Source organism: Ceratotherium simum, chromosome 14 (assembly GCF_057802395.1).
Source record: "Ceratotherium simum simum isolate JZ-2026a chromosome 14, ASM5780239v1, whole genome shotgun sequence".
Taxonomy (NCBI): domain Eukaryota; kingdom Metazoa; phylum Chordata; class Mammalia; order Perissodactyla; family Rhinocerotidae; genus Ceratotherium; species Ceratotherium simum.
The window spans coordinates 59,623,858-59,648,059 of NC_141913.1; the positions used below are offsets into that span (position 1 = coordinate 59,623,858).

Genomic DNA, 24,202 nt, shown 5'->3' on the forward strand with positions numbered 1-24,202 from the left:
AATTTTTTATTTTCTTAACTGTTATTCAAATTTGTAGGAGAAACATTTTCATTAACTTTTGTCAGATGATTATTAGGTACTGTAAACACATATTCACTTTTTACTTGGACCCAAGCCTCCTCTTTGCTCTTATTTACCAAAGCTTTTTTGCTAATTTCTTTATTATCACCACATACCCATAAATTTTTAATAAACTTAATGGGTAATACATTATGGATTCTACTCTAAATCACTTTTTTGCTGCATTTTTTACTGAACCCTGTCTCATTCCAGCAATAATCTCACGTATAAATACCTGAACTAATTTTTTTAAAGCCCAATAAATATGATTAAAAGATACATTTCCAATAAATTACTTTTAATATCTAAATATTCTTTACCAAAATGTATAATATACTTAGGTGGTTTTTATCAATCAATAATCATTGCATTGAGAATTTAATCCAGAAGAAAAATTTTAACACTTAGAGCTTTCTAGTTTTAGGACAGTAAATATTAATTTAAATTTTTATACATATTCTGTTGCAGAGAAGTATGATAGGATCATCGATAAGACTATCAAGTATAAAAATGTTACAGTTTGACAAAATTCCATGATGGATATGGATGGAAATAGAATTTCAAAGGGAAAACAAACCATGTAAGATTTAAGGAGGAGGTAAATTTTTTTTTTTTTTTGTGAGGAAGATCAGCCCTGAGCTAACATCCATGTTAATCCTCCTCTTTTTGCTGAGGAAGACCGGCTCTGAGCTAACATCTATTGCCAATCCTCCTCCTTTTTTTTCCCCCCAAAGCCCCAGTAGATAGTTGTATGTCATAGTTGCACATCCTTCTAGTTGCCGTATGTGGGACGCGGCCTCAGCATGGCCCGAGAAGCGGTGCGTTGGTGCGTGCCCGGGATCTGAACCCCGGGCCACCAGCAGCAGAGCGCGCGCACTTAACCGCTAAGCCACAGGGCCAGCCCGGTAAATTTATTTTAAACTATTTACTGGATATGGGAAATTACATCCTTTGCAGCTATTAAAAAAAAAAAAACTTAAAGAATGTGGGACATGTATGGGGCTAGCCAGGTGGTACAAGTGGTTAAGTGCACCTGCTCTGCTTCGGCGGCCCAGAGGTCCCAGGTTCAGATCCCAGGCATGCACTGACACACCGCTTGTCAAGCCATGCGGTGGCAGCATCCCATATAAAGTGGAGGAAGATGGACATGGATGTTAGCTCAGGGCCAACCTTCCTCACTTAAAAAAAAAAAGGAGGCTTGGCATCAGATGTTAGCTCAGGGCTGATGTTCCTCACAAAAAGGAAAAAAAAAATGTGGGACATGTGAGAAGGAGTAAAGGAAAACCTCTTTCAAAATGAAGTCAGGAAGCCCTGAAAGGAGAGCTCTCCCGCAGGTACCACTAATCAAAGCTTACCTTACATACCCCAGCAGGAGGAAGGAAGAGTTCCTCCTTGCCCAGCAATAACCCAGCCAATGAGACACCCCCACAACTCTGCCAATGAGAAGGCACCACAACCCGGAACTCTCCCCCTCCTCCAACGAACTTTCCTTCAAAACCAGCCCCTCCCAACGTTCTCCTTTCGTCTATAAAAGAAGGCTCCTCTCCGTTGTCCTCCCGGCTTGCCTGTGGTTCTGCTCGCCATAGTCTGCATGTCCAGAATGGCAGTTGCTCTGTTGTGCCCCAATAAGCTCGAATCTGCTGGCTAAACCCCTTACCTTTCTGTTTTAAAGGTCGACATTACCCCACAAGTTTTGCCAAAGCCTTTTGGGAATACTTGAAGGGAAATAATCATTACCGTCGAGGACCCTTGTAAGGATTAAAAAGATAAATTAGTAGACAATAAATAAATGGTGGCTCTACTTCTTCACTAATTTCTAGGATTATTGGACTTTAAATACCAAAGTCTATCATGGTGCTGCTGAAGGCTTTGCGAATAAAGTGCCCAAGCTACGTCAAACGGAAATGTGCATGAACACCAAGATGTGCACCCTTCAGGAGCCTGCGGGGATGGGGACCCCCCAAAGCCTGAGGGCTCAGAGGCGGGCGGAGGCTCCCCCACTTCGGACCTCAGAACCGCACTGAAGGGCACCTCTCGGACCCCACATTAGAGGCACCAGCCTGGAGGCACCAAGTCAGAGCAAGCGGGAAGCGCGGAGAGACGTCACCGCCCAGACACGCGCTCCCGGAACCCCTGCCTCCCCGGGGTCTCAGCGCGGGAACACCCGCCCAGACACCCGACTCCGCCCCGTGCCGGGGAGGGGCGAGGCGATGCCAGCCCTCCCGAAGACGCTGAGGCTCCGTGGACAGGCCAGCAGTAGAGGGCGGGGCCACGCCAGCTCTCCCGACGAGGTGGGGGATTGGTGGGCGAGGCGGCGGGGGGCGGGGCCACGCCAGCTCTCCCGACGAGGTGAGGGATTGGGGGGCGGGGCGGAGGGGGGCGGGGCGACGCCGGCTCCCCCGACGAGGTCGGGGATTGGTGGGCGGGGCGGTGGGGGGCGGGGCGACAGCAGCTCTCTGTCCGAACATGGTCGGGGATTGGTGGGCGGGGCGGCGGCGGGGCGGCGGCGGGGCGGCGGCGGGGCGGAGCAGCGGCCTCTCTCTGGACGAGGTCGGGGATTGACGGGCGGGGCGGGCCCGCTCAGGGGGCGTGCCCGGGGCACGTGGTGCGGAACCGGCGCGGCGGCCGCGGGTGGGTAAGCGGCCGTCGCCGGCGGGCAGGGCCGGGGAGGCTGCCGGGGGCCGGCGGGGGTCGCGCTTGGGTGTGTGGGAGCGGGGGCGAGGCCGGGAGCGTCGGGCTCCGGGCGGCAGCCAGTGGGAGCAGTGGAGGCCGGGCGTGCGCGGGGCCCAACCACCGTCTGGTCCGCGTGGCCAGCAGTGGCAGGAAAAGAGGGTGTCCCGGTAAAGTGCGGCCCGCGCGGGGATCCGGGGCTTTGCGGCGGCGGGCCTGTGGGGTGGGTTGCGGGGGCGGACCAGGACGCGCCCAGCACGGCTCAGTCGCACCCTGCTTCCGGCGAGGCCTGCGGAACGCCGAGCCTTTCTCGCCAGCCGTTCCGTTTGGCGAGGCTTCAGGCTGGTGTTGCCGCACGGCCTGGGCCCGGGGTCGGGGGTCGCTGGCTCCTGCCAGCGTGTAAAGCGGGGAGGTTGCGGCTGGCAGGTCAGAGGCAGGCGGGTCAGTGGTTCCACCAGCCTCGGTTTTCTCTGTGTGAGCGGAGGTGATCGTGGTCCCGGGTGGGCCTGCACTAACGTCCTGAGAGCCTGGGCCGCCAGCCCGCCGCCCTGCCCAGATGGGCTGCGGGGGAGTCATCCTGGTGCGGCCGCAGTGTAACGAGGTGGCGGGCCTGTCCCGGGCCCCTTCCTTCACGCCTTCGTTGTCCCTGATGCTTGCAGGGAGGAGTGGCGAAAGACAATTTCACAGAACTGTGTGTTTGGGAGGAAGCTCTAGATTGGGCATATTGGAGTTTCCTGCCCGTTTTAGTGGTTTTTACAGAGATTTGAAGCCGTGATTCAGCTATTTATTTAATATAAGCCTTGAATTAATGAGGGGCAAGGATTGGGACACTCAGAACTGAGTCATTTGCAGGTGTTGCGAGATGTTTCCAAGTGCTGCCAGCGTCGTTTCTCCTCCTCTCACTCGTTTCCCTATTTTAGTTATGTTAGTCCCCAGGAACGGTAGATTTCAAGAGGGAAGTGGAGATGGCATTTATTTTGAAAGGGTAATTAATATTTGCTTTTGTTCGCTCCAACCCAGCGCTTTTACCTTAACAAATGGGGTTCACCAGGGCACCCAAAAGTGGTCCCATTTTAATGGCTTTCCTGCTGCGGGGAGAGTGGGGGCAGGAATAGCAGAACTGTGAGTGGGAGGGAGAAAATGGACCTGGCCTAACCTGCTCTGACTGGATTGGTGGTTCAGAGGCGTTGCTCTTTAGCCAGCCCTGGTGAGTTGGCATGAAAGGCTGAACGATCTGTCTGTGTTTCAACTCGCCTTTGGTAAAAGGTGCAACTTAAATAGTTACATCTTTGAGTGACTTTGTTGGAGGGCCATTGGATAATTTGGCTGCAGAGAACATAATATTAATGAGAATATACCGCAGTGAGCTTGGGATTTGTGGTCCTTAGTGACCAGGAACCGAAATAAAAGTGCCTGCTGTAGCATATTGTCCTAGATAGCTTCCTTATTTACAATTTTGGTGATAGATGGATGAGAATTTGGCTTATTAAAGCCCATGAAATACCTCTACAGCATTTATGGACTGTCTTACTGGGCTCCTTCAGATAAGAGCCTCAGCTGAAGCAGTCTGGGTTGCCTAGGAAGTTTGTGCATGCTTTGTGCTTTGTTGTGGGTGTTTGAAGAGGAGAAAGGAGGCACTGAGAACTAAGTCATATGATTTCTCATCCGTAGCGAACTCACAGTGCACAGCTTGGGTAACTTCCTCATTCTGCTCAACAGCGCCACGCTTCACAGCACAGGGGATACAGAGTCCTCTATCTAGAAATCATTTTGGAATCCTGTACCTATACCAAGAAAAAAAAACTACAGTGTGTCAATACACAGGCATTTATCTGGCATCCCACTTCAGAACTATCTAGATGTGGTAGGATCTGGTCACTCTGCTGCTGCCGTTCTGAAATACTTCGTACCCCTGCAGTATAGCTGAGCTCTTTTCAACTACTGCTTAGCTTTGAGTCTTGCCACTTGATGGCATCTGAATTGTCAGTTCAAGGAAGGGGACCAAATCAACTTTGAAAGTGTCAAGACCAGGGTCATTTTTGTTTCATATTCATTCCAATTTTTAAAGAAGATCAGTCAAGTGATTTCTTGTACCCTGTAAGGTGGGGCAGAAGTGCTAGGTCTCACATGAGAAACTGGGTGTTGGAAAATGCACTTGGGAGGGAGTCTGTACGTTAGATGGAAGTTTCTTTCTCTTAATCAGGTCTTTGTGATGTTTTCACATGTTGTCTTTGGCTCTGTCTGGACTCAGATTACCGACTTTCTTAAACAGAATTTGTCTACCTCTCCTTAGGCTTTATTTGCTCTGTTGTGGGTTTGTGGCCATAAGAGACAGGTTGTGACGTTTTTGCTGAGATCCTTAAAGTGGTTCTTTCCTCTGTGGTCATAACAAGTGGGAAGTTCTCCGTGTGCTTTAAGAGAGTAAAATTAAATTAAAAAAAAAAATTAAGTGCCAGTAGATCAGTAGGGAAATACCTACTTTTAATTTTTATCAAATTGTCTTCAACTCAGGCCCTTCCTTTAGTTACCTGCCATTTTGACACAATTTTGGGTACATTTTCCTTCTGAAAAAAGGATGGGAGATCAGCCTGAGCCTCTAACTTTCCCAGAGCTTTTGTCTCTGCCTCTGTGGTCACTTCCTGGAGTCCTCGTGATGACTGCATTGTTGCAGTGCTGGCTCGAGGGTGGAGTAGCAGTTTATGATCCTTAACAGGTGCCTTCTGGGCCCTTGGCTCAGTCGTCTCAATCGGCCGATCTAGAGGCAGGACTGACGGGTTGTTCTTCCTTCCAGGAATCTCCAAGGTCTGCGGTCCAGTTGAAAGATGTCGGTCCTCACTACCCTGTTTAAGTATGTTGATGAAAATCAGGATCGCTACATTAAGGTAAGGGAATGTTTATTCTAGTAAACAATAAAATTTGGTTTAATCCTATGGGGCTCAGAGAAACTAATATGAATTATGCCATTTAAATCAAGTATTAAAAATATTGTCTAGACAGGGAAAGGCAAACACTGCATGATCTCACTTATATGTCCAAAAAAGTTGAACTCACAGAAGCAGAGTAGAATGATGGTTGCCAGGGGTTGGGGGTGGGGAAATGAGGAGACATTGGTCGAAGGGTACAAAGTTTCAGTTGTAAGATGAATAAGTTCTGGAGATCTAGTGTACAGCATGGTAAGTAGAGTTAATAAGACTGTATTGTGTACTTGAAAGTTGCTAAGAGAATAGATCTTAAGTGTTCTCACCACAGAAAAACTGGTAACTATATATATATATAGTCTAGAGATCTTGCCCTCTAGCTCCTCGTTACAGTATATATATACTAATTTACACTTTTGGCTTCTGACAGAAAGTCTTAATATACGTTTCTAGAAATATCAGAGCTAATCTGAGATTTTTGTTTAATCTCCATCTACAGTTTCTTGTGGTAGATATAAAGAACTGTTTTACATATAATATGTTTTAAATGATTCAGTAATGTTATATATTAATCTATTTCTTGACATTTACTTAAACAGTGATGCTTTAAAATTATACTTAGTAGACAGATTTCAGATGAAGTCTTTAGAGTTCTCATTCTAAAAATTTTACTTTAGAGAACTTGGCCATTGTCAGGGTGATGAATAAGCTAACTTGAACTGTGAAAATGTTGGGTAGGTAGTTTCTGTATCTTTCTGTTGTAATTTTGTTAGATTCAGATATAAACATATTTATGGAACTTCGTACATTTTACATTCACCTCATACTTAATGGTTAAAAATACACATTCTGACATTTTTCTGTTATGCTCTAGTTCTTGGTACAGGGTCATTACAAATGATTTGTTAAAATCTTAAACAAAAAGCAAATGTGATGGATCTCTTCTACATCTAGTCCACATGTCCAAAATGGAGTGACCACAGGGAGCAAGTCAACTTTGGGTGCTCAAAACATGGCAGAATTATGAATACCTTTCTTCCTTAAGGAGCACCTTTTCAGAATCCCTTTTTGCTTACTACCCCCAAACAGAAGCTCGCAGAATGGGTGGCCATCCAGAGCGTGTCTGCATGGCCCGAGAAGAGGGCTGAAATCAGAAGGATGATGGAAATGGCCGCTGCGGATATCAAGCAGTTGGGCGGCTCCGTGGAGCTGGTCGATATCGGGAAACAGAAAGTATGAGTCTGGCGTTCTCCACACAGCAGAACCTCACGTGAGCAGAGTCTGCCTGAGGACTTGACAGGGCTCAGCAGATTCAAACTGTCTTTTGCTTCTAATAACCTGCTTATCTTTGAAGCAAGCAAAAAAGGCCTGATTCGGATACTAAAGTCTATGATTTCTTCAGCTGGATTGGGGCAACAGTTTTGTGATACTCGGCTTTTTCTCCAGAAAGGAGAACTGATGCAAGTTACTCAAGAATAAGTTAGTGTAATGGCCATTCTTAGAAAATTGCTGAGATTTCCCCTAGAAATCAGTCAACTTGCAAACGAGGAAGGTGCATTCTATCCCTGTAGATGTGAAAGTAGTGAAGACTCCCACTCACACTGTGTCCCTAGCATCCTAGTTGGTAGAAATAGCTCTTCTTCACGACTTGGCTGCTGAAAAAAAGCTGCTTTGTGTGGGGGTTGGGGGCTCAGTTGTATTTTAATGCAGGATTCTGACGTATGAAATTGATTTGTTCTCTTCCTAACTTCAATGAGCAATCTCATTTCATACCACATTATTCTACTATTTTAGTTTCAGATGATTTCAGACTCACATTAATTACATGTTTCATACCATGTATTTTGAAAGTTTGTAATATATTGTAGGGCGTGACAAGGTTTGGTTCATCTTAGTTCTCTTACCAGATGATATAAGTGTCAGTTGAAATCATAGTCCTGGGATTTTACAGGTGGACATTCAGCCCAGTCTGCTCTTTTCATAAGTGGAAGACCCCGGAGGCCCAGATGGGCTGTGTCTCCACTGGGAACCCACAATCAGTTCATGGCAGAGGAGATTAAAACCTGGGCCTCCAAAATGTTAATAAGTCAATATTATGAAATAGGCTGGGGAAATTTGTACCCTGAGCATCATCCTATCTGCAAAACTGGGTCTAATAAGTGGAATAGCAATATGAAATGTGATTTGGTTTGAGAGTAATGTTGGATGACATGCTTGGCCTGATCAAGTCAGCAATTAAATATAATCAGAAGGAAAAAAAAAAAAAAAACCTGGGCCTCCGATTCCCAGTCCAGTGTTGTTTGTTTGAGATTTCTTCTGACAACAAATTTAGTAGTTAACTTAAGATTACTTAAGTAAGATACATTGCAGCTTCCCGGGACTTTTCCCCACTCATGAGGGAATAAACCAAGTTTCTTCATATTCTTTTAGGAGCAGACTTGACTTGCTCCCCTTACCTTTTTTCCTAATACAGTCATGCATCGCTTAATGATGGGGATACGTTCTGAGAAAAGTGTCATTAGGTGATTTCGTCGTTGTGCGAACGTCATAGAGTGCTGTTACACAGACCTAGATGGTATAGCCTACTACACACCAAGGCTGTATGGTACTAATCTCAGGGGACCACTGTCATATATGCGGTCCTTCGTTAACTGAAATGTCGTTACGCGGCACATGACTGTATATGTAAAAAAGTCCAGGTGGTAAATAATTTTTAAGAATTGTTTCATTACAGTAGATAGATTTATTCTATTTAACATTGCAATGTGCAGTTGTTAAGAAAGGACCTTCCACAAAAGACTAAAATGGCTACCACATTATTTTGAATTACATTACGCCAATTTTTATCAAGGAATTGACAGATTTCATCACTGTTGGAAAAGTTCTACAGAGATCTTTGTAGTGTGAGGTGACAGCACGTTTGATCTTCTCTTCGCATCAGTTCGTTTGGCAGCAGTGTTCCATTTTTCAGGAAGCGATGATGACTTGGGGCAGGTGTGGAGGTGGAGTTGGTTGTCATCACTGTACACGCAGAAGCTGGAGCACTTTTCAGGCTTGTGGAGGAAAGATGACGTTGGGAGTTCCCGGTCCTGGTGACAGACCAGGTCCCTCGTGGACGAGGCTCAGGGGGCAGGCGCTGACTGTGAAAGGCTGATTTGGGGCTATTTGGTGTTGGGCCTCACTACCAAGGAGACGTCAAGTTGGGCCTGTCTGCTGCGTAGCCGCTGCCCCGGGCAGTAGAATAGAAAGGGTGCCTGGCCAGTAGTTGTGGGAGACGTGGTCACCGAGGGCCTGACCTCCAGGCAGAGGAGCTCAGGAATGGACAGTCACGGCTTCTGAGTCAAGAAGTGACATAAGGGAAGAAGTTAACAACGTGTAGGGAGGGGTAGGGCCCACTGGGTGCTGACTCAGTGATGCGAGGGCTGAGAGCTGGATTAGGGTGGTAGCCATGGGCATGGGGCGGAAAGGAAGGAGGAATGTGGAATCCTGTCAAAGACTTCTGCCCGGAGAGCTGCTCCAGTAGAGGATCGTGTGTTAGCCCTGTAAACACTGGACTTTGTTTCTCAGCCAGACTTTATTCCTTAATGTTGGGAGCAGTTAGAGATACCCAGAGAGATTTGCAATTTGCAGCATGAATTTCAGTACAGATTTACCTATGGGCCCAAATGGCTTCTTAGAAAAATGTAAAGTATTTTAAAGGAGGTATATTGAGTAGAAATTTATTTAGAGAAAACCTGTTGTCGTTTACAAATCATTTTCCTCCTGAGGCAAGCTGAGGGCCAGCTGTGATTGTAGAGCTCCACATCCTATGTGATCAGGGCAGTGAGTTTAAGGGACAACTCTTTGTAGTCTGGTGGCAACAGGCTGTCCTCCAGGGGCTGCACATGGGTAGCTGTGGGGCTATCAAGAGTCCCTCAAGTTGAACATTTATGGGTAGAGTTTACTAAAAGACGAATCCTATATCTTACAAGAATTCTGCAGCCTGACACGTTCTCTAATGTTTGTGTCCACTCAGAGATGCTCAGAGCCCCTGGGGACTGGGGAAGGACGCTTTTGTCAGCCCATCACCAGTGTTGTCCTGATTTGCTTGTCATTTTTAGTTGCTGCTCATTTTACCTCTTAATTGTAAGTTGTTAATTTAGCCTCATTACTAATTTAGTTTGTGTATTACGTTTATTAGTGTATAGTTTCATAAAGAGTATTTTCTAGTAAGTAGACTAATACATAGGTGAGTGATGGTTCTAATATGAATTATCCTCACTCCTATAGCCGAAACAAAAGGACGTGAGCTTTTTACCCCGCCCCACCGTTTGTGGTGCTTGGTAATGACCACGGGGTGTTCCTGTGGGAATGCAGGGACTGGGAGAGTAGGGACAGGGTATAGGGTGTTTTGATGGCCTGAGTGGGCTGTGGCTTGAAGTCCGAGGTGGAGCTGTTGTGCTGAAAGGTGGGAAGGACCTGAGTGATGTGACGTTTGATATCAGTTGTCCTCCAAATACCTGCATTTCTTTTTTTTTTTTTGTGAGGAAGATCCGCCCTGAGCTAACATCCATGCTAATCCTCCTCTTTTTGCTGTGGAAGACTGGCTCTGAGCTAACATCTGTTGCCAATCCTCCTCCTTTTTTTTCCCCCAAAGCCCCAGTAGATAGTTGTACGTCATAGTTGCACATCCTTCTAGTTGCTGTATGTGGGACGCAGCCTCAGCATGGCCGGAGAAGTGGTGCGTTGGTGCGCGCCTGGGATCCGAACCCGGGCCGCCAGCAGTGGAGCACACGCACTTAACCGCTAAGCCACGGGGCTGGCCCCACCTGCATTTCTATTCCAGATCAAGAGGATGCTGTGGTTAACACACCTTCTTCCAGGGTTGTAGTAGACCGATGAGGCCTTTGGGAGACAGCTCAGGAGTCCCAGTTCTCACCGCTTGGTTTAGTGTGGCTCCTGTGAATTGTATTTCATTATATCCTTGTCTATGGCCCTTTCTGTGCGGAGTTGTAATGTACATATAGAAGATCTAAAAGGTATCTTCTGCTTTAAAATTGTGGTTGTTTTTATCCATTAGTTTAGAAAATAATCAACTAAGTTGCATCCCAAACTGAGGCTTCATAATATGTTTTGTTACATAAAAGTTAAACAAAAAAATCAGCCTTTAAAAATTTTCCAAACTACCTGTGGTTGAGAAACATAATTCAGCCTATGTGCTCTGGATAATAGGAAAGTAAATTCTTGTTAATTAATGACTCAGTGGAACAATATGATCTTAAACTCTACCACAGAGGGGAATTGATGAGAACAGATAACAACACTCAGGGTATTTTAATAGTATCTGATATAAACCCTGGGTTTTTTAAACAAAGGCTGCCTTGATTGCTTCCCTCTCGGCTCTTAGCTCCCTGATGGCTCAGAGATACCACTTCCTCCCATTTTACTCGGCAAACTGGGCGCCGACCCACAGAAGAAAACAGTGTGTGTTTATGGACATCTGGACGTGCAGCCGGCAGCCCTCGAGGACGGCTGGGACAGCGAGCCCTTCACCCTGACAGAGCGAGACGGTAAGGGACGCTTTCCTAGAGGAAACATACTTGTAGCATCTGGAAAAGCAGCTCCCCTCTTACTTTAAGAAAATCACTGGTAGTCTCTTGGCGAACCTGTTTCCAGAACAAGTTGTCTGTACATAATCTAGAAGTTGAGTTCTGGAAGTTTCTTGCTTCAGCACTAGGTATTAAAACATCAGAAAGCCTTCCATGCCTCGTGGAAACGAGGTCTTTGTGGCCTGGGGTCTGCTAGGTTTCCCTCCACTGCTGATGCTTTCTCAGAAAATGTGTTCTGAATTGAAGCCGTGCCGCCCTCGAAACCTGTGATCTAACCCCTGACCTGGTGTGTCGCTGCTTCTGTGGTGGATGTTAGGAAAGCATCGGTCTTTCCCCAAGCCCTGCCCACCCTGGTAGGAATTGCTGAGTGCCTCCCGGCCAGGCCCTCACAGGCACTGCAGACTCTGTTGGGACCCACCACAGGCTGACCTCTCTTCCCCCTGTCTCTTCTGTATGAAGGCTCCTCCTGCCTTCATTTCTGTATTTTCACGTTTCCGTACTTGGCAGTCTTTAGCCAGATGAAGAAGCCCCTTCATTTGTACTTTCCCCCTCAGGCTAAGTCCAGACTATCTTTAATTAAATCCTTCTAACTGGATACGTTGAGTTTCTGTTCAGACCTTTCCCTGGCTCAGTGTCAGTTGTGTACATTACTGTGCACAGTTGAGAAACCTTTTTACTTAAAGCAATATCTGTGAGGGAATTCAATTCCACACCCCAGTCATCATCTCAGTACAACTGCTAACATCTTTAACCGTAGAACTAGGCTTCCATACGCACTAGGCTCCTTTTGAGCATCAGACCCACATATCTACTGGGTTGTTCCCCTCGCCACTGTCTGGAACAGAATTCCGTGTCTCTGAATGGCACCGCTGTCTCCCCACCACCTGCACCAGAAACCCAGAGATTTTCATCCTGGTCCCTCATCCCCACTCCCGCAGCCCCCAGTCCCTACCAGGCCATCTCTCCCAGCCGCTGCTCTTCTCCCATTGAAGGCACTCCCGTCGCTTGTTGAAGTTGGTTTCTGCGCCCTTTCTGTCCTGCCCCATGGTGATCTCAACGTGCTGGGTCTCTACTTGACACTGCTCCCCTGCCTCCCAGTCTTGTCTCCCGCTCGTCACTCCTCCTCCAGCTGTGCCACGTGGACACCTGCTTCTGCGCCAGCACTGGTCGCCCACCGCATCCTCTGTGAGGCCTCCCGTTCAGCCCCTCCCCGGTCCCACCAGACAGGCAGAGAGACACCCTTGGTAGACTCTTGGGCGTGGATGAAGCTGGAATAACTCCTCATACCACGGATAAGCCACGGATAAGCCTCCTTGCAAACATCCGGTGGTGTGCTGTCTCTTCTTGTTTCAGGGGCCCTGCAGGGTAGGGAGCACTCTGCATTTGTCTCTGTGCTCCTCTGTCCAGCACAGTTCTTGTACACCATAGTTAGTCAGTGTTTGTCATGGGAACAAGGATGCTTTTTAGAAGAGCTCTTTAGCTTTTGCGCAAAGTGAATTTCATTTATAAAAGGAGATTCCCGAGGTAATGATGTATTTAAGTATTTAAGCCTCGTACTACTTTGGGGTGGGTCATGTTGAAACTGCCAGACATTAAAAACAAGCTAAGAATGAGGAATCCAGTGGACTGGCCAGCACCGGCCAAGGGCCAGAGAGAAGGCAAGCCCTGAGCACGTGATGGCTGGGGTTCTGTCCTTCTTCTGCCCTGGTCTCCCTCGGGCTGTGCTCTGCATCATGTGACAGAGGGCCCAGAGGAGGGTCGGGCTTGTTTCTCCAGTTGTTCATAGCGACCAGTACCCAGCCCAGGCACCCGCCTTCATAAGAGGTCGCAGGAGCAGGTGTGTGGAGGGGAGGTACTATGACTGATTACACCGAAGAGAAGCAATATCCGGTCCTTTAGTTTTCAAAGTGATAACCTAGAGAAATAAGTAACAAACCTGAGTTCTATTCTTTATCAAATTAGGTGTCAAAATTTGGGTAGGGGTGAGATTTGTAATTCCCTTTTGATAATGGTGCATCGTGGCTCCTATGTGTGACCAGACTTCCCACCCTTACTGCTACCAGCTGGTTATGGAAATAGATTTAACCGACTAAGTCAACTGGTACTGATCTCTTGGAGCTGGGTCTGCAGTCCGTGCCCTGAGTCAGCAGGAATGTGGGCGCTGGCCGACTGCTGCGTCCACTGGAGGAGCCGTGGGCGGCTTGGGGGGTGGGGAGGGACTGGAAGCTTCCGCGTGGCTTGCTGTTAGACTATGGCGAATTCTCTGCTACAGTCTAACAAGGGTTTTGGATGGAGAGTCAGGGCTTCTGATAGACTGAAAATGGGGCTGCTTATTTGAAGAGAAAGGCTTAGTACGGCCCGTGTGGTTGTGCTAAGATGTTATCAGGTGTTCACGGTAGATATGCTCTCCTTTCTATTTCACTATAATCATAACTTTGTGAATTTGCTGATTGCTGTTCTAGGCAAATTGTATGGGAGAGGTGCAACAGATGATAAGGGGCCAGTGGCCGGCTGGATCAATGCCCTGGAAGCCTTTCAGAAAACAAGCCAGGTACTTCAGCCTCGTCCAGCTCCCTGAATCACCAGGTTCTGTCTGAGCGCTGCAAAGTGGGGCTTTCTGTTCCCAGAACAGCCTGTAAAGATCAAAGATCACTGGGATGTGAGAAAGTATATTCCTCCAAAACCGTATCAGTACAGCTCGGTCAGATTTAAGATTGCAGGTTTGTTTTCCAGCGTTAGGGAGCATTAAAGGTGTAATTGCTTTACAGTTGTTCAGAGGTCACAGTGTTGATGACTCGGCAGGAATCCAGCCGACACGTGGACTGAGTTCTCAGTCCTTGACCACCTGAGAGGGAGCTCGCCTGCCAGGCCAGGACGTGGGCTCTGTAATGTGAACACACCCCTTACTTTCTCTGTGTGGTTTTTATCCTCCTAAACATAAATTTTGTTTTTAAAAATATATTTCCTTAACTATGAAACATCCGCTCCTTGTCGAAAGTTTGTAAAATACGGAAAAGTAGAGAGAAAAATGGTGCCTAGAATCCCAACCCTCAGAGACTAACCATTTTGTTACTTACCAATCTTTTCAACTGTTTTTAACCTAATTGTAATCATAGTGTATAGATAGTTTTTGCATCTTGCTTTATCTTGTATCGTGATAAAATAAGAATAATAAGGTAAGCATTTTTGTCAGAACGTGGGATGGTGGATCTGAAAAGAGTCTCGGAGCCTCTGGTCCAGGGGGTCATTTTACACAGAAGGGAGCCAAGGCCCAGAACCTCTGAGTGGCTGGAGCCCCGGGCAGAGACTGGGAAGGTTCACCGCCTTCCAGGGCCCCTCAGGGTCTAGGGTGATGGAGGGGAGGGGGGCCGTGTTCGAGGCAGAGCCACCCAGAGCAGCTCTGCTTACACCTGTTGCTTGTGCCCCGGTCCCAAGAAAGCTTTCATTTGAGGGGCGGGGGAGGAGGAGGCGACGTGCGAGTGAATAGTGCTGCCTGCGGCAGTTCTGATCAAGGCTCCGTAGACTTGAGTCCACGTGGGGGCCTGCCCTCCCGCCGCCTGTGACCTTCGGCGTCACCTTGCTCAGGTGCTGCTTCGTTTTCTCATCTGTGGAAGGGGGCCACCTGCCTCACCGCACAGCGTCGGAGGGGCCTGGAAAACTACACCCCAGGAGCCAGCCGGACAGCGGCAGTTTAAGAGCTACTGTCAGCTCTTTAGGAAGAGGGACTTCGGTGCGTGGAGGGTGGAGGTTGGAGGTCGTGGTGCAGGAGTGCCTGCTAAATGAGGGGAAGGCTCCCGCTCCCTCGTGTGCACTGGTGGTGGCAGCAACGGTGCAGACGAAGGCCAGGGTTTTCTCTGTGTCACGGCCTTTACTTTAGAGAGAGCAGGTCAGGCTTTCCTGGGATTCCTGATTCGTGCTGGGTGAGGGCAGAGATCCCTGTGAATGGGAGACGTCACTGTGGCAGGGCCCTTGGAAGGAGGCCTCAGTGAGTGTGTAATTACACTGGAGCCACGCTTGTGGCCTGACAGCCCAGCGCCTGGGGACTGAGGGTCACTACGGGACACGCAGCCCACCCAGGTGGTTAGTCTGGAGAAAGTCAGGTATTTGAAATTTGTGATTTCAAAACGTTTGGTGACCTCTTGTCTGTTGTTTCTAAAAAAATAAAAATACACGAAAGCTGAATGCCTACCAACACCCTTTTCCTTTCACAGAAGATTCCTGTCAACATCAGATTCTGTCTGGAAGGCATGGAGGAGTCGGGCTCCGAGGGCCTGGACGAGCTGATTTTTGCCCAGAAAGACAAATTCTTTAAAGATGTGGACTACGTCTGCATTTCTGACAATTACTGGCTGGGAAAGAAGAAACCCTGCATCACGTACGGGCTCAGGGGCATTTGCTACTTTTTCATCGAGGTACCCTGCCGCTGTTGGCATGTTTGTGGTGTTTCCCCCCCTGTAGTCTCCTGGTCCTTCCCTCGCCTGCGGTAGGCAGGTACCAAGAAGCAGGCCGTGCTCTTGATGGAGTGATCTTGGAGGAACTGGGACATTGCACTAGACTCAAGAGGACGGGGCGGGAGAGGCCGGCCAGGGTAGCCCTGCCAGTCACTGGCTGGCCCGCTGAGCCTGGGTCTTCTCATCTTCAGATAAGGGTGGGACACCCGCCACACAGGGTGACTGATGATGAAATTAGACCCTGTATGTGGAAGTGTTTCTGAAGTGGACTGAAAAGTGCTGGAAATGATCGTAGTTGCTACACTGAGCTCTCACTCTGTGCCAGGTGCTGTTCTGCTTGCCTTACAAATAACCCAACACAGGAAGGCAGCAGCTGGGAGGTGAGCACTCTTACGATGCCATTTACAGGGGAGGAGACTGCGACCCAGAGCGGTTAGCAGGCTTCCCCTGGTTCCACAGCTAGTCAGTGTTGGCGGGATCTGACCCCAGGCCCTCAGGCTCCAGGTCCCTGTGGGCTGTTTTTCCTGGTAGGTGTTGCCCTTTCAGTAGATAGGTGCAGGGTCTTGGGGAAACTGCTGGAAAAAGCTCTGAGTGCTCTGGGAGTTGCCCTGCAGCATGCTGTCACCTGTGGTCGGCATTCCCTAGAGTATTTTTTTTTGTTGCCGCCAAAATTTTGTAATTTAGTAAACGCCTTGCTTTGCTCGTTGAGGGAGCAAGTTTTAATTTTGAAAATAATCAGGTCTTGTGAATATTCTTTGTTCAATTTACTGTCACGTGATAAGAATAAGCTCCCACTAAGCAGCCAAATAAAGTGACCTTTGTTTCCGTCCAGGTGGAATGCAGTGACAAAGACCTCCACTCCGGTGTGTACGGGGGCTCAGTGCACGAGGCCATGACAGATCTCATTATTTTGATGGGTAAGCACGGGTTTCCGTCACTCCTTGGCGATTTGGGAGAAAAGGTGGAGTGGGCCTTATTTCCAGGCTGTCATCAGCATTTGGTGCATTTCAGCATTCTTCGTGAACCACGTTGTCTCTCTTTCTAACTACATCTCTCTCCTTCCCTCCCACCCGCCCTCTACTCATTGTTCCCTTTAAAAAACACACATTCTTCCGTTTCGCCTCCGTCTTCCTTGCTTCCTAAACCCTGCCTCGCCTCCAAGACCCAACTCTCTACCCCTGGCCCCGTCGGGCCCTGTCTGGCCTGTCCCATAGAATCACGTGTCTGTCCTTCCTCTGGACACTGTCGTATGTTATGGCTCTCGGAGAGCGTCTGCTTCAGTCTGTTTGATGTTATAATTGGCCACAGCGAGGTCTCCTGTGTGGTCAGCTCTGAGAGTGAGAGCGCAGCTCACTCTTCCTGGCGTCCTCCTAATGTAAGGCTGGGCGTAACTGTTGCCTCACCCCACGGCTTGGTGAGTCCTGTTTCCTTCCCTTGCAGACGATGGCCGCCGTATGTGGAGCTGATGTTGTTTCTGGGACTGGAGTTACTCTGTCCCACTCCGTTTTCCCTCCTCGGCTGAGGAGCAGCTGGTTTCTTGTGGAACGTGCGTTAAAAAAGAAATACTGGGTAGTGTAGTGGTTTTTAGAGGAAGCCTGCTGGAGCCAGTCTGCTCGGTGTGCATCCTGGTCTGTGACAGTTCACCTACCTTTCCATATGGCAACCTCTTTATCTTAAGGTGGGAAGACGACACTGCTCGCTCACTGGGTTGTGAGGATATAACTAAATGACTTGGTGGGCATAGGGGCTTAGACAGTGCCGGAGCGATGGCGCATGCCCAGGAGGCGTCACCCCGCAGCTCTTGCTCTAGAAAGAACCGTTGGCCCGTGGGGGTGTGGGCTCCCTGACTCTGTGCACCTGGCTCCCCAGCTCCTACGGTAAGCACAGCTCACTTTGTGCCACCCACATGCTGAGTGCACGTCCTCCGCTCTCCCCCAGGCTCCCTGATGGACAAGAAAGGGAAGATCCTCATCCCCGGCATCAGCGAAGCGGTGGCCCCCGTGACAGAGGAGGAGCTGGCGCTCTACGACAAGATCGACTTTGACTTGGAGGAGTACGCCAAGGACGTGGGGGCCAAGACCCTGCTGCACGACTGCAAGGTGCTGCCTCAGTCGCATCTGGGGTCTGGCACCCCACCCGGGGTCTAGTGTGACGTGTGAGCTGTCCGTCCGCCAGGCCTCATAACGTGCCCTGTCCAGGGGACCCCCGTGGGAAGGAGCCGGAGATGCTGGCAGAGATTCAGGCATATCCGTGTGTCCATGGGCTGTCAGGTGGTACAGGCACCAGAAAGCAGCACGTTACCAGTCAGGAAGCAGGGAGGTTTTTAAAAATGTCAAATGTTGACTTTTGACTACTTAGAAACTGGAGAATATATGCAGAGAAAACACAATGGCAAGTAGCTTTTCCCTTATTTGCATTTTTAGGATAATTTCTTTACCAGTGGGAGCAGAGGTGATTTAAGCCATTCCTAAGAGAGCTGGGTGCTAAGGTAGAAAGTATTTGCACAAAATGTTTACTTAACTGTTAGGAGAAAATTTTGTCATAACTTTTCTCTTAATTATTTTAATTCCTGGTTTATGAGGCCTAGATATAAGTTCACGTTTGATTTAGCCAGTGCTAACTCAACGACAGCAACAGCCCTGGGGACATAAGAGGAATATTTCCAGGCTCAAACCTTGAGTGTCATCTCTCCAGGAGACAGCCAAGCCAAGAAGTCTAAAACGATGTGCCAGGCCACTCAGATGGTCTAGAGCGCTGGGTGCCTGGGAGGGGTGAGGCCTCATCCGAGAGGAGCGCTGTTTACAATGAGGCCTGCAGGAGACAGGACGGGCTGAGCAGTGGAGCAGGGCCAGCTAGGTAAGGCCTTGGATTATGACCGGAAATGCCTGATGTAAAGGCCTCTGTGATCTGCCGAGGAGTTTGTATGCTCTCCTAGAAGACGGCGGACGTGACCAGTTTTGAGTAGAGGGCTGAGCTGATTAGATCTCACTGTGGACATATTACATTGGGCTGGGGCAGTGGAGTTGGGAGACCAGTTAGGCTGCTGCAGGGGAGAGAGCCTTGAGCTGGTGTTCTGAGGACAAGGAGCTGGGTAGGGGGACTTCTTAAGCTGAGGGCGCATCAGAGAGAGTCAACAGGGCCAAATGGAGTAAGAATTTTGCAGGTGGAACAGATAGAGAAGGTCCTCACCCACAATACTCACTTGGGTTCTGATGCCCTGGGCCAGGAGAGCTTCATCCTGGGGGAGGGACAAGTCTGGGAAAAGTTGGGCTCTCAACAACTTCTGTTTCCTCCTGTCCTGCTGCCTTCAAATTAACGTTTGCTTTTATGTAGGGTGTCTGCTTTAGGGCTATGCACATTCCTTCCAGATATTACTGAGCTATTTGGTTCACAAACAGGAAGTCCACACATTAAGTGGCTGAGTTACTGTGGAGCCCCGGGAGCCCTGTCAGGTGTCTCTGTGTCGGCCGGCCCTTCAGGTGGCTGTGGGTCCTCTCCTGACTTGTCTTGTGCCACTGCTGGAATGCGTGGGACATGAAAGGTGGCAGTATCGATTATATGCTTGGGAGACAGAAGGCTGCTTGGTGCCAGTCCCCTCAGCAGAGCGTGACAGTGCTTGTCCGTAGTCACTGGGCACAGGACACAGTGAACGGTCCTGGCTTTCCTCTCCCAGGAGGAACTACCCCCAAGTTCTGTCCTGTCAGCCCAGGGCCTAAGGGGCCTTCACAAATGGGCTGTATCATGCTTTTCTCTTCCTCCTGGTTCCTGGTACCTGTGGCCCTGCAGGAGCTCTGATGTCGGTGGGACCGTGACTTCCCGCTGGATTCTGCATGGCTGGCAGGAGCCCCACAGCTCGTGCAGTCAGTTTTGTTAATCTGAGCAGTCCAGAGCTGCAGGGAGGCAAGGAGATGCCACACTGGAACCTGTTCAGAGCACACAGAGCCCCCTTTGTGGTGTGTTGTAGCAGGTACCAGAGCACGTTTGGGGCTGGCTCATCCACCAGCCCTTCTGGGGTCTGTACCTCCTTTGGCTGTGCAAACTCCCCAGGCCTGCTGGTGACTGAGGGACTTCCCAGACAACGTTCGCATGTCCTCTGTAAGGACAGAGACAGTGGTGTCCTCTGACCCACTCTGTGGTTTTCTGCAGAAGGACATCCTGATGCACAGATGGCGGTATCCGTCCCTCTCCCTCCATGGGATTGAAGGCGCCTTCTCTGGGTCGGGGGCCAAGACCGTGATTCCTAGGAAAGTGGTCGGCAAGTTCTCCATCAGGCTCGTGCCGAACATGACTCCTGAAGTTGTCAGCAAGCAGGCATGTAGGGGCGCTGGGATGCGGGAGGGGGCTGCCGGGCCCAAGTACAAAAGACGTTTACTAGGGCTCTGAACAACTGAAAACACAAACCCAAAACCTACACGTCCCCACTTCTTGGCTCTTGCCAACTTAATAATTACTAGAATAAGCAGTCAGAAACTGATCAAAGATAAAGGCCATATAAAAAAACACACGTAAGTGACTTTTGTCACTGCTAAAGCATGCCAAAATCTGACCTCTGACCCCATCCTAAGGCTTCAGGTCAAATGCTGACTTTGGGCTGAATACGTTATGGTGAGAATCCAAGAGCGTCTCTGGAGGGGGAAGATTCCGGAAGGGGCAAATTCCGATAGCCCCAGGTCAGCCAGGAAGGTTTCCTGGAGAGATGTAATCAAGGTCTTCCCTACTGGGAGAGGAAACTGAGGGATGGGATTTTGCATCAGGAGGTGGCCCTGGGTTAGCACCCTGGCTCCATTTTTGGTCTAGATACGATTGTTTTTATAAAGCAAGTCAAGGAACATTTTTTTAAAACTTGGTTTAAATATTATGATTATATGGGAACGTCTGCTAAAGGGTGAATTACTTGAAATTAAAACATTACCTTTTACCTTCACATAACTGGATTTTGTTTCTTGATAAAACCCCTTTTTCTCTTATCACAGTTACGTAGATCAGTGTTTAGCAGAAAAAAGTGAGACCCATTGTAGACTCCTAGACTTACTGTAGACCCATTATAGACTCACTGTAGGCCCACTTTAGACTCACTGTAGACCCATTGTAGATTCACTGTAGACCCCCTGTAAACCTATTGTAGACTTGTGGTAGACTTACTGTAAACTAGTAGACCCTTATAGACTTCGTAGCCCCTTTGTAGACCTGTTGTAGAGGCACTGTGGGCTATTGTGGAGTAGATCACTAGCATTGGATCAGATACCAAGCTTATGGTACATGGTGTTTCTTTTGTTTGTGGTTCAGGTTACAAGCTACTTGACTAAGAAGTTTGCTGAACTGCACAGCCCAAACAAGTTCAAGGTGTACATGGGCCATGGCGGGAAGCCCTGGGTGTCTGACTTCAACCACCCACATTACATGGCTGGAAGAAAAGCCCTGAAAACAGGTCAGACGTCTCCTTGGGGACGCATACCAGGACCCTTAGCCTGTCCAGTAGGGCTCTGCTGTGTTGTATGGGCACATAGCTGCGTCACTGATACCCTGAGGAGAGTCGATGTGCAGGCTGGGCTGCACCACGAGCCAACCTTGAGAGTAGAGCTGCTGTCCTCAGGCCTTGCACAGGGTCTGGACGCTGTTGCTGAGTAGATCTGCAGTGATCCCCAGTGTCACAGCCCTAAAGCTCACTGTGTTTTTTATTCTGTTTCCCCCCAGTTTTTGGTGTTGAGCCAGACTTGACCAGGGAAGGTGGCAGTATTCCTGTGACTTTGACTTTTCAGGAGGCCACGGGCAAGAATGTCATGCTGTTGCCTGTGGGGTCAGCTGATGACGGCGCCCACTCCCAGAATGAAAAGCTCAACAGGTGAGTCTGTGGGTCCTCTGTCCTGAGTCTGAGTTAGTTTTCTCGTGGGTACCAATGAGAAATCCTGAGAAAGTGCAGGGTGTCCCCTCCAGTCCTCTCCTCCTCTACACCTCCTGCTCTCCTGCTGCTAAGAGAGGAGAGCAGGAGGTGGCGATTTCTGGAACCACCCACCTCCAGTGCTTTCTACCACCTGTCCTCAAGGTGATGCAAACTTCTGATGGGAGGCAGGGAAAGGGGCCTTGGGGAGTTGGTGCTTCTTCAGAACAAGGTTCGACCAGTGGTCTATGTTCATCTCTGTACTTCATCTATGACTCCTAAAGAACCTCTGCACTTTTCCTGTCTGAAAATTCGTAATATCGTTGTTGGCTTCATAAGCCACTTTTATATGTTCCAGGCTTATGCAGACATGATGGGGATTCTCTTATTCAACAGGGATGGAAGGTGGTCTCTGAGTTAGCAGTGGTGAGCAGAGATCCAGGCAGGTGTTCAGGAATAACTGAGGAGGACAGAACATGGGGTCCATCATGGAGTGACTGGAGTGGGCCAGTCAGGGACTAAGACAGAGGCAAAGCCCCTGCTTGAAGGGCAGGGGGAGGGGACAGAGACCTGGGTACTGAGACACGAGGTGGAGGCCTCGGATCCAAACAAGCAAAAGGAGGGCCCACGATCAAAATAAGGCTTTCCACGTTAAGTATATTCCGCTAGACCAGGACCAGGCCGTCCCTGGTGGGGCAGTCGGACTGAACCTGCACTTGAGAACCAGGTGGCCAAATTCTAAAGGCAAGCGGAACTCAGGGCCAGCAAGCCAGGACAGGGACGCTCCCAGAAAGAATGCGTGTGCCTGGGTCTCAGGACACCAGCCAACACTATGACTTGTTCTTCTACGTTAGGCATAACTACATAGAAGGAACCAAAATGCTGGCCGCATACCTGTACGAAGTGTCTCAGCTGAAGAACTGAGAGGACTCTCTTTTCCATGGAGCGCCACCAGAGGAATCCCACCCACTACCCTCGTCGTCTTCCAATTGCTCAGGACAGTGGAAGCTCCTCTCTCTCTCTTCTCTCTTGTCAGATCATACACAGACTTCCAAGAACGGACACAAGAGTAACCACTGGTCTCGTGACTTGAGTTACCTATACCGGGCAGTTACGAATGCAGTCCTGGAGGCTTATAAATGACCCTGAATGACAGCCAAATTCTCAGAGGTGGTCAGCATGACTTGGTCTCCAGAAAATAGCTAAGGTCTGAAAGCACTAGTTCTGCTATAGAAAGTTCTGGTTCCATCCAGTTGGGCTAAAACAAGGACTAGATGCTTGCTGGTCCCATCTCTGCCTCCTGATTCAGGGTCATGCACACTTGGAACATTTAGTCAGGGGCATCTGATGCCTTGAGGGGCCACCCTTTCTGATCCCTCGCTATCATGCAGATTCTGTCCTTTTCTCCAGACCTTAGCCCTTTCCTGTCTTCTCTTTGTTATGATCCCTCACAACCTAAACCTAACTGGAAGGATTATTTGGTCTCATTCTGTGATGCTAAGTAAAAAGTAAAAATGAAGCCTCTGGAAGAGTTGGTGCCTGTCTGACCTACTCGTGGAGCACACCTGTGTGTCAGGGCGGTGTGGTTTGTTGTCTTGGCTCCCAGTGGGGATGGGGCAGGGCTCAGAAAACCAGATGTGGGGCTCCTCTCCCCAGTCCACATGAGGAGTGGTGTTAGGGAAGTGTCCCCATCCCCACTCCTTATACTGCCAAGTCACTGAAAATCAAGTCAGGTGGTTTAAACAAAATAGTTTATTGGCCCAGCTGATGTAAAAGACCAGAGTAAACTCCACTAAGAGGAGCAGGGCTTTATTCATTATAAAGTCTCTATTTTGTCCACTTTGCTGACTGTTTTGACTCAGGTCAGGACTTGGATGGGAAAAAGGGGTGCTCTTTATCGGGTCTTCTCACACCCAACACTGAATAGAACAGAATGGTGATGTAGCCGGAAAAACTCGGGATGCTGCCACCGTAGCCAAATCGATGAACACAGTCACCAGGGATCCAGGAAAAGAAAACTGGTTTAATTTTGTCAGCAAAATGAAGCTGTGGTGGGCTCGTGCCCCAAGTCCCACAGTCTTCCTGAGGCATTAGGAGTTGGGGTTTTTAAAGGAAAGTCTGTGGGAAAGAATGTACTCTTCATGACTGTGATTATTTGTTGGGGAGGAGTATTGCAGGGGTCCCAGACCTTCTGGTGCCAGGTCAGCTGTTATCTATCTACAGCAGGAGATTTAGGGCTCCACTGATCAATCTTCCCACGCCACCCGAAACTGGGCCCTGGGGAGAAGAAGGAAACTGCCGCCAATTAACAACTACAAGGTTGACAAGGTTTAAATGGGGCGGGGGAGCTGTGGGTTTGCAGTCGGGTGTCCTCCCATCAGCCTGCATTTGGCCGAGATACGGGAAGCTGCAGGTGTCCTCGGTTGGTCTGTCTCCCTGATGAACGGTGGATTCGGTGCCGGGAACCTGGAGTTGGGAGCTTCAGCTTCTTGGGAGCTTTTGGATGTCAGTTTCCCTGTAACAAACCTCAAGAACTGGTAATGAGCCAAAACTTCAATGTGTAACAATTTATTACCTCCGTTTGCCTTGTGGAATTCAGGGGTAGAAAGGCTAAAACAACCCATATCTACCTGTGAG

At 48.9% G+C, this 24,202-nt stretch overlaps 1 protein-coding gene across 3 annotated transcripts; it reads left to right on the plus strand.

The window, feature by feature from the left end:
* The first annotated feature begins 2,636 nt into the window (after positions 1 to 2,636).
* CNDP2 (carnosine dipeptidase 2) lies at positions 2,637 to 23,084 on the plus strand. Of its 3 annotated transcripts, none has more exons than XM_087439340.1 (12): positions 2,637 to 2,691; positions 5,522 to 5,612; positions 6,738 to 6,881; positions 11,035 to 11,197; positions 13,699 to 13,787; positions 15,448 to 15,648; positions 16,520 to 16,604; positions 17,626 to 17,786; positions 19,834 to 19,998; positions 20,974 to 21,115; positions 21,382 to 21,529; positions 22,420 to 23,084. In XM_087439340.1, exons 2-12 carry the CDS (start codon positions 5,553 to 5,555, stop codon positions 22,487 to 22,489), a joined length of 1,428 nt encoding a protein of 475 aa, XP_087295466.1. In that variant the 5' UTR covers positions 2,637 to 2,691; positions 5,522 to 5,552; the 3' UTR covers positions 22,490 to 23,084. The 3 variants fall into 3 exon arrangements, with proteins under 3 accessions (XP_087295466.1, XP_087295465.1, XP_087295467.1); XM_087439339.1 differs by lacking the exon at positions 2,637 to 2,691 and adding an exon at positions 2,757 to 2,900; XM_087439341.1 differs by lacking the exons at positions 2,637 to 2,691; positions 19,834 to 19,998 and adding an exon at positions 2,757 to 2,900.
* Positions 23,085 to 24,202: the final 1,118 nt, after the last annotated feature.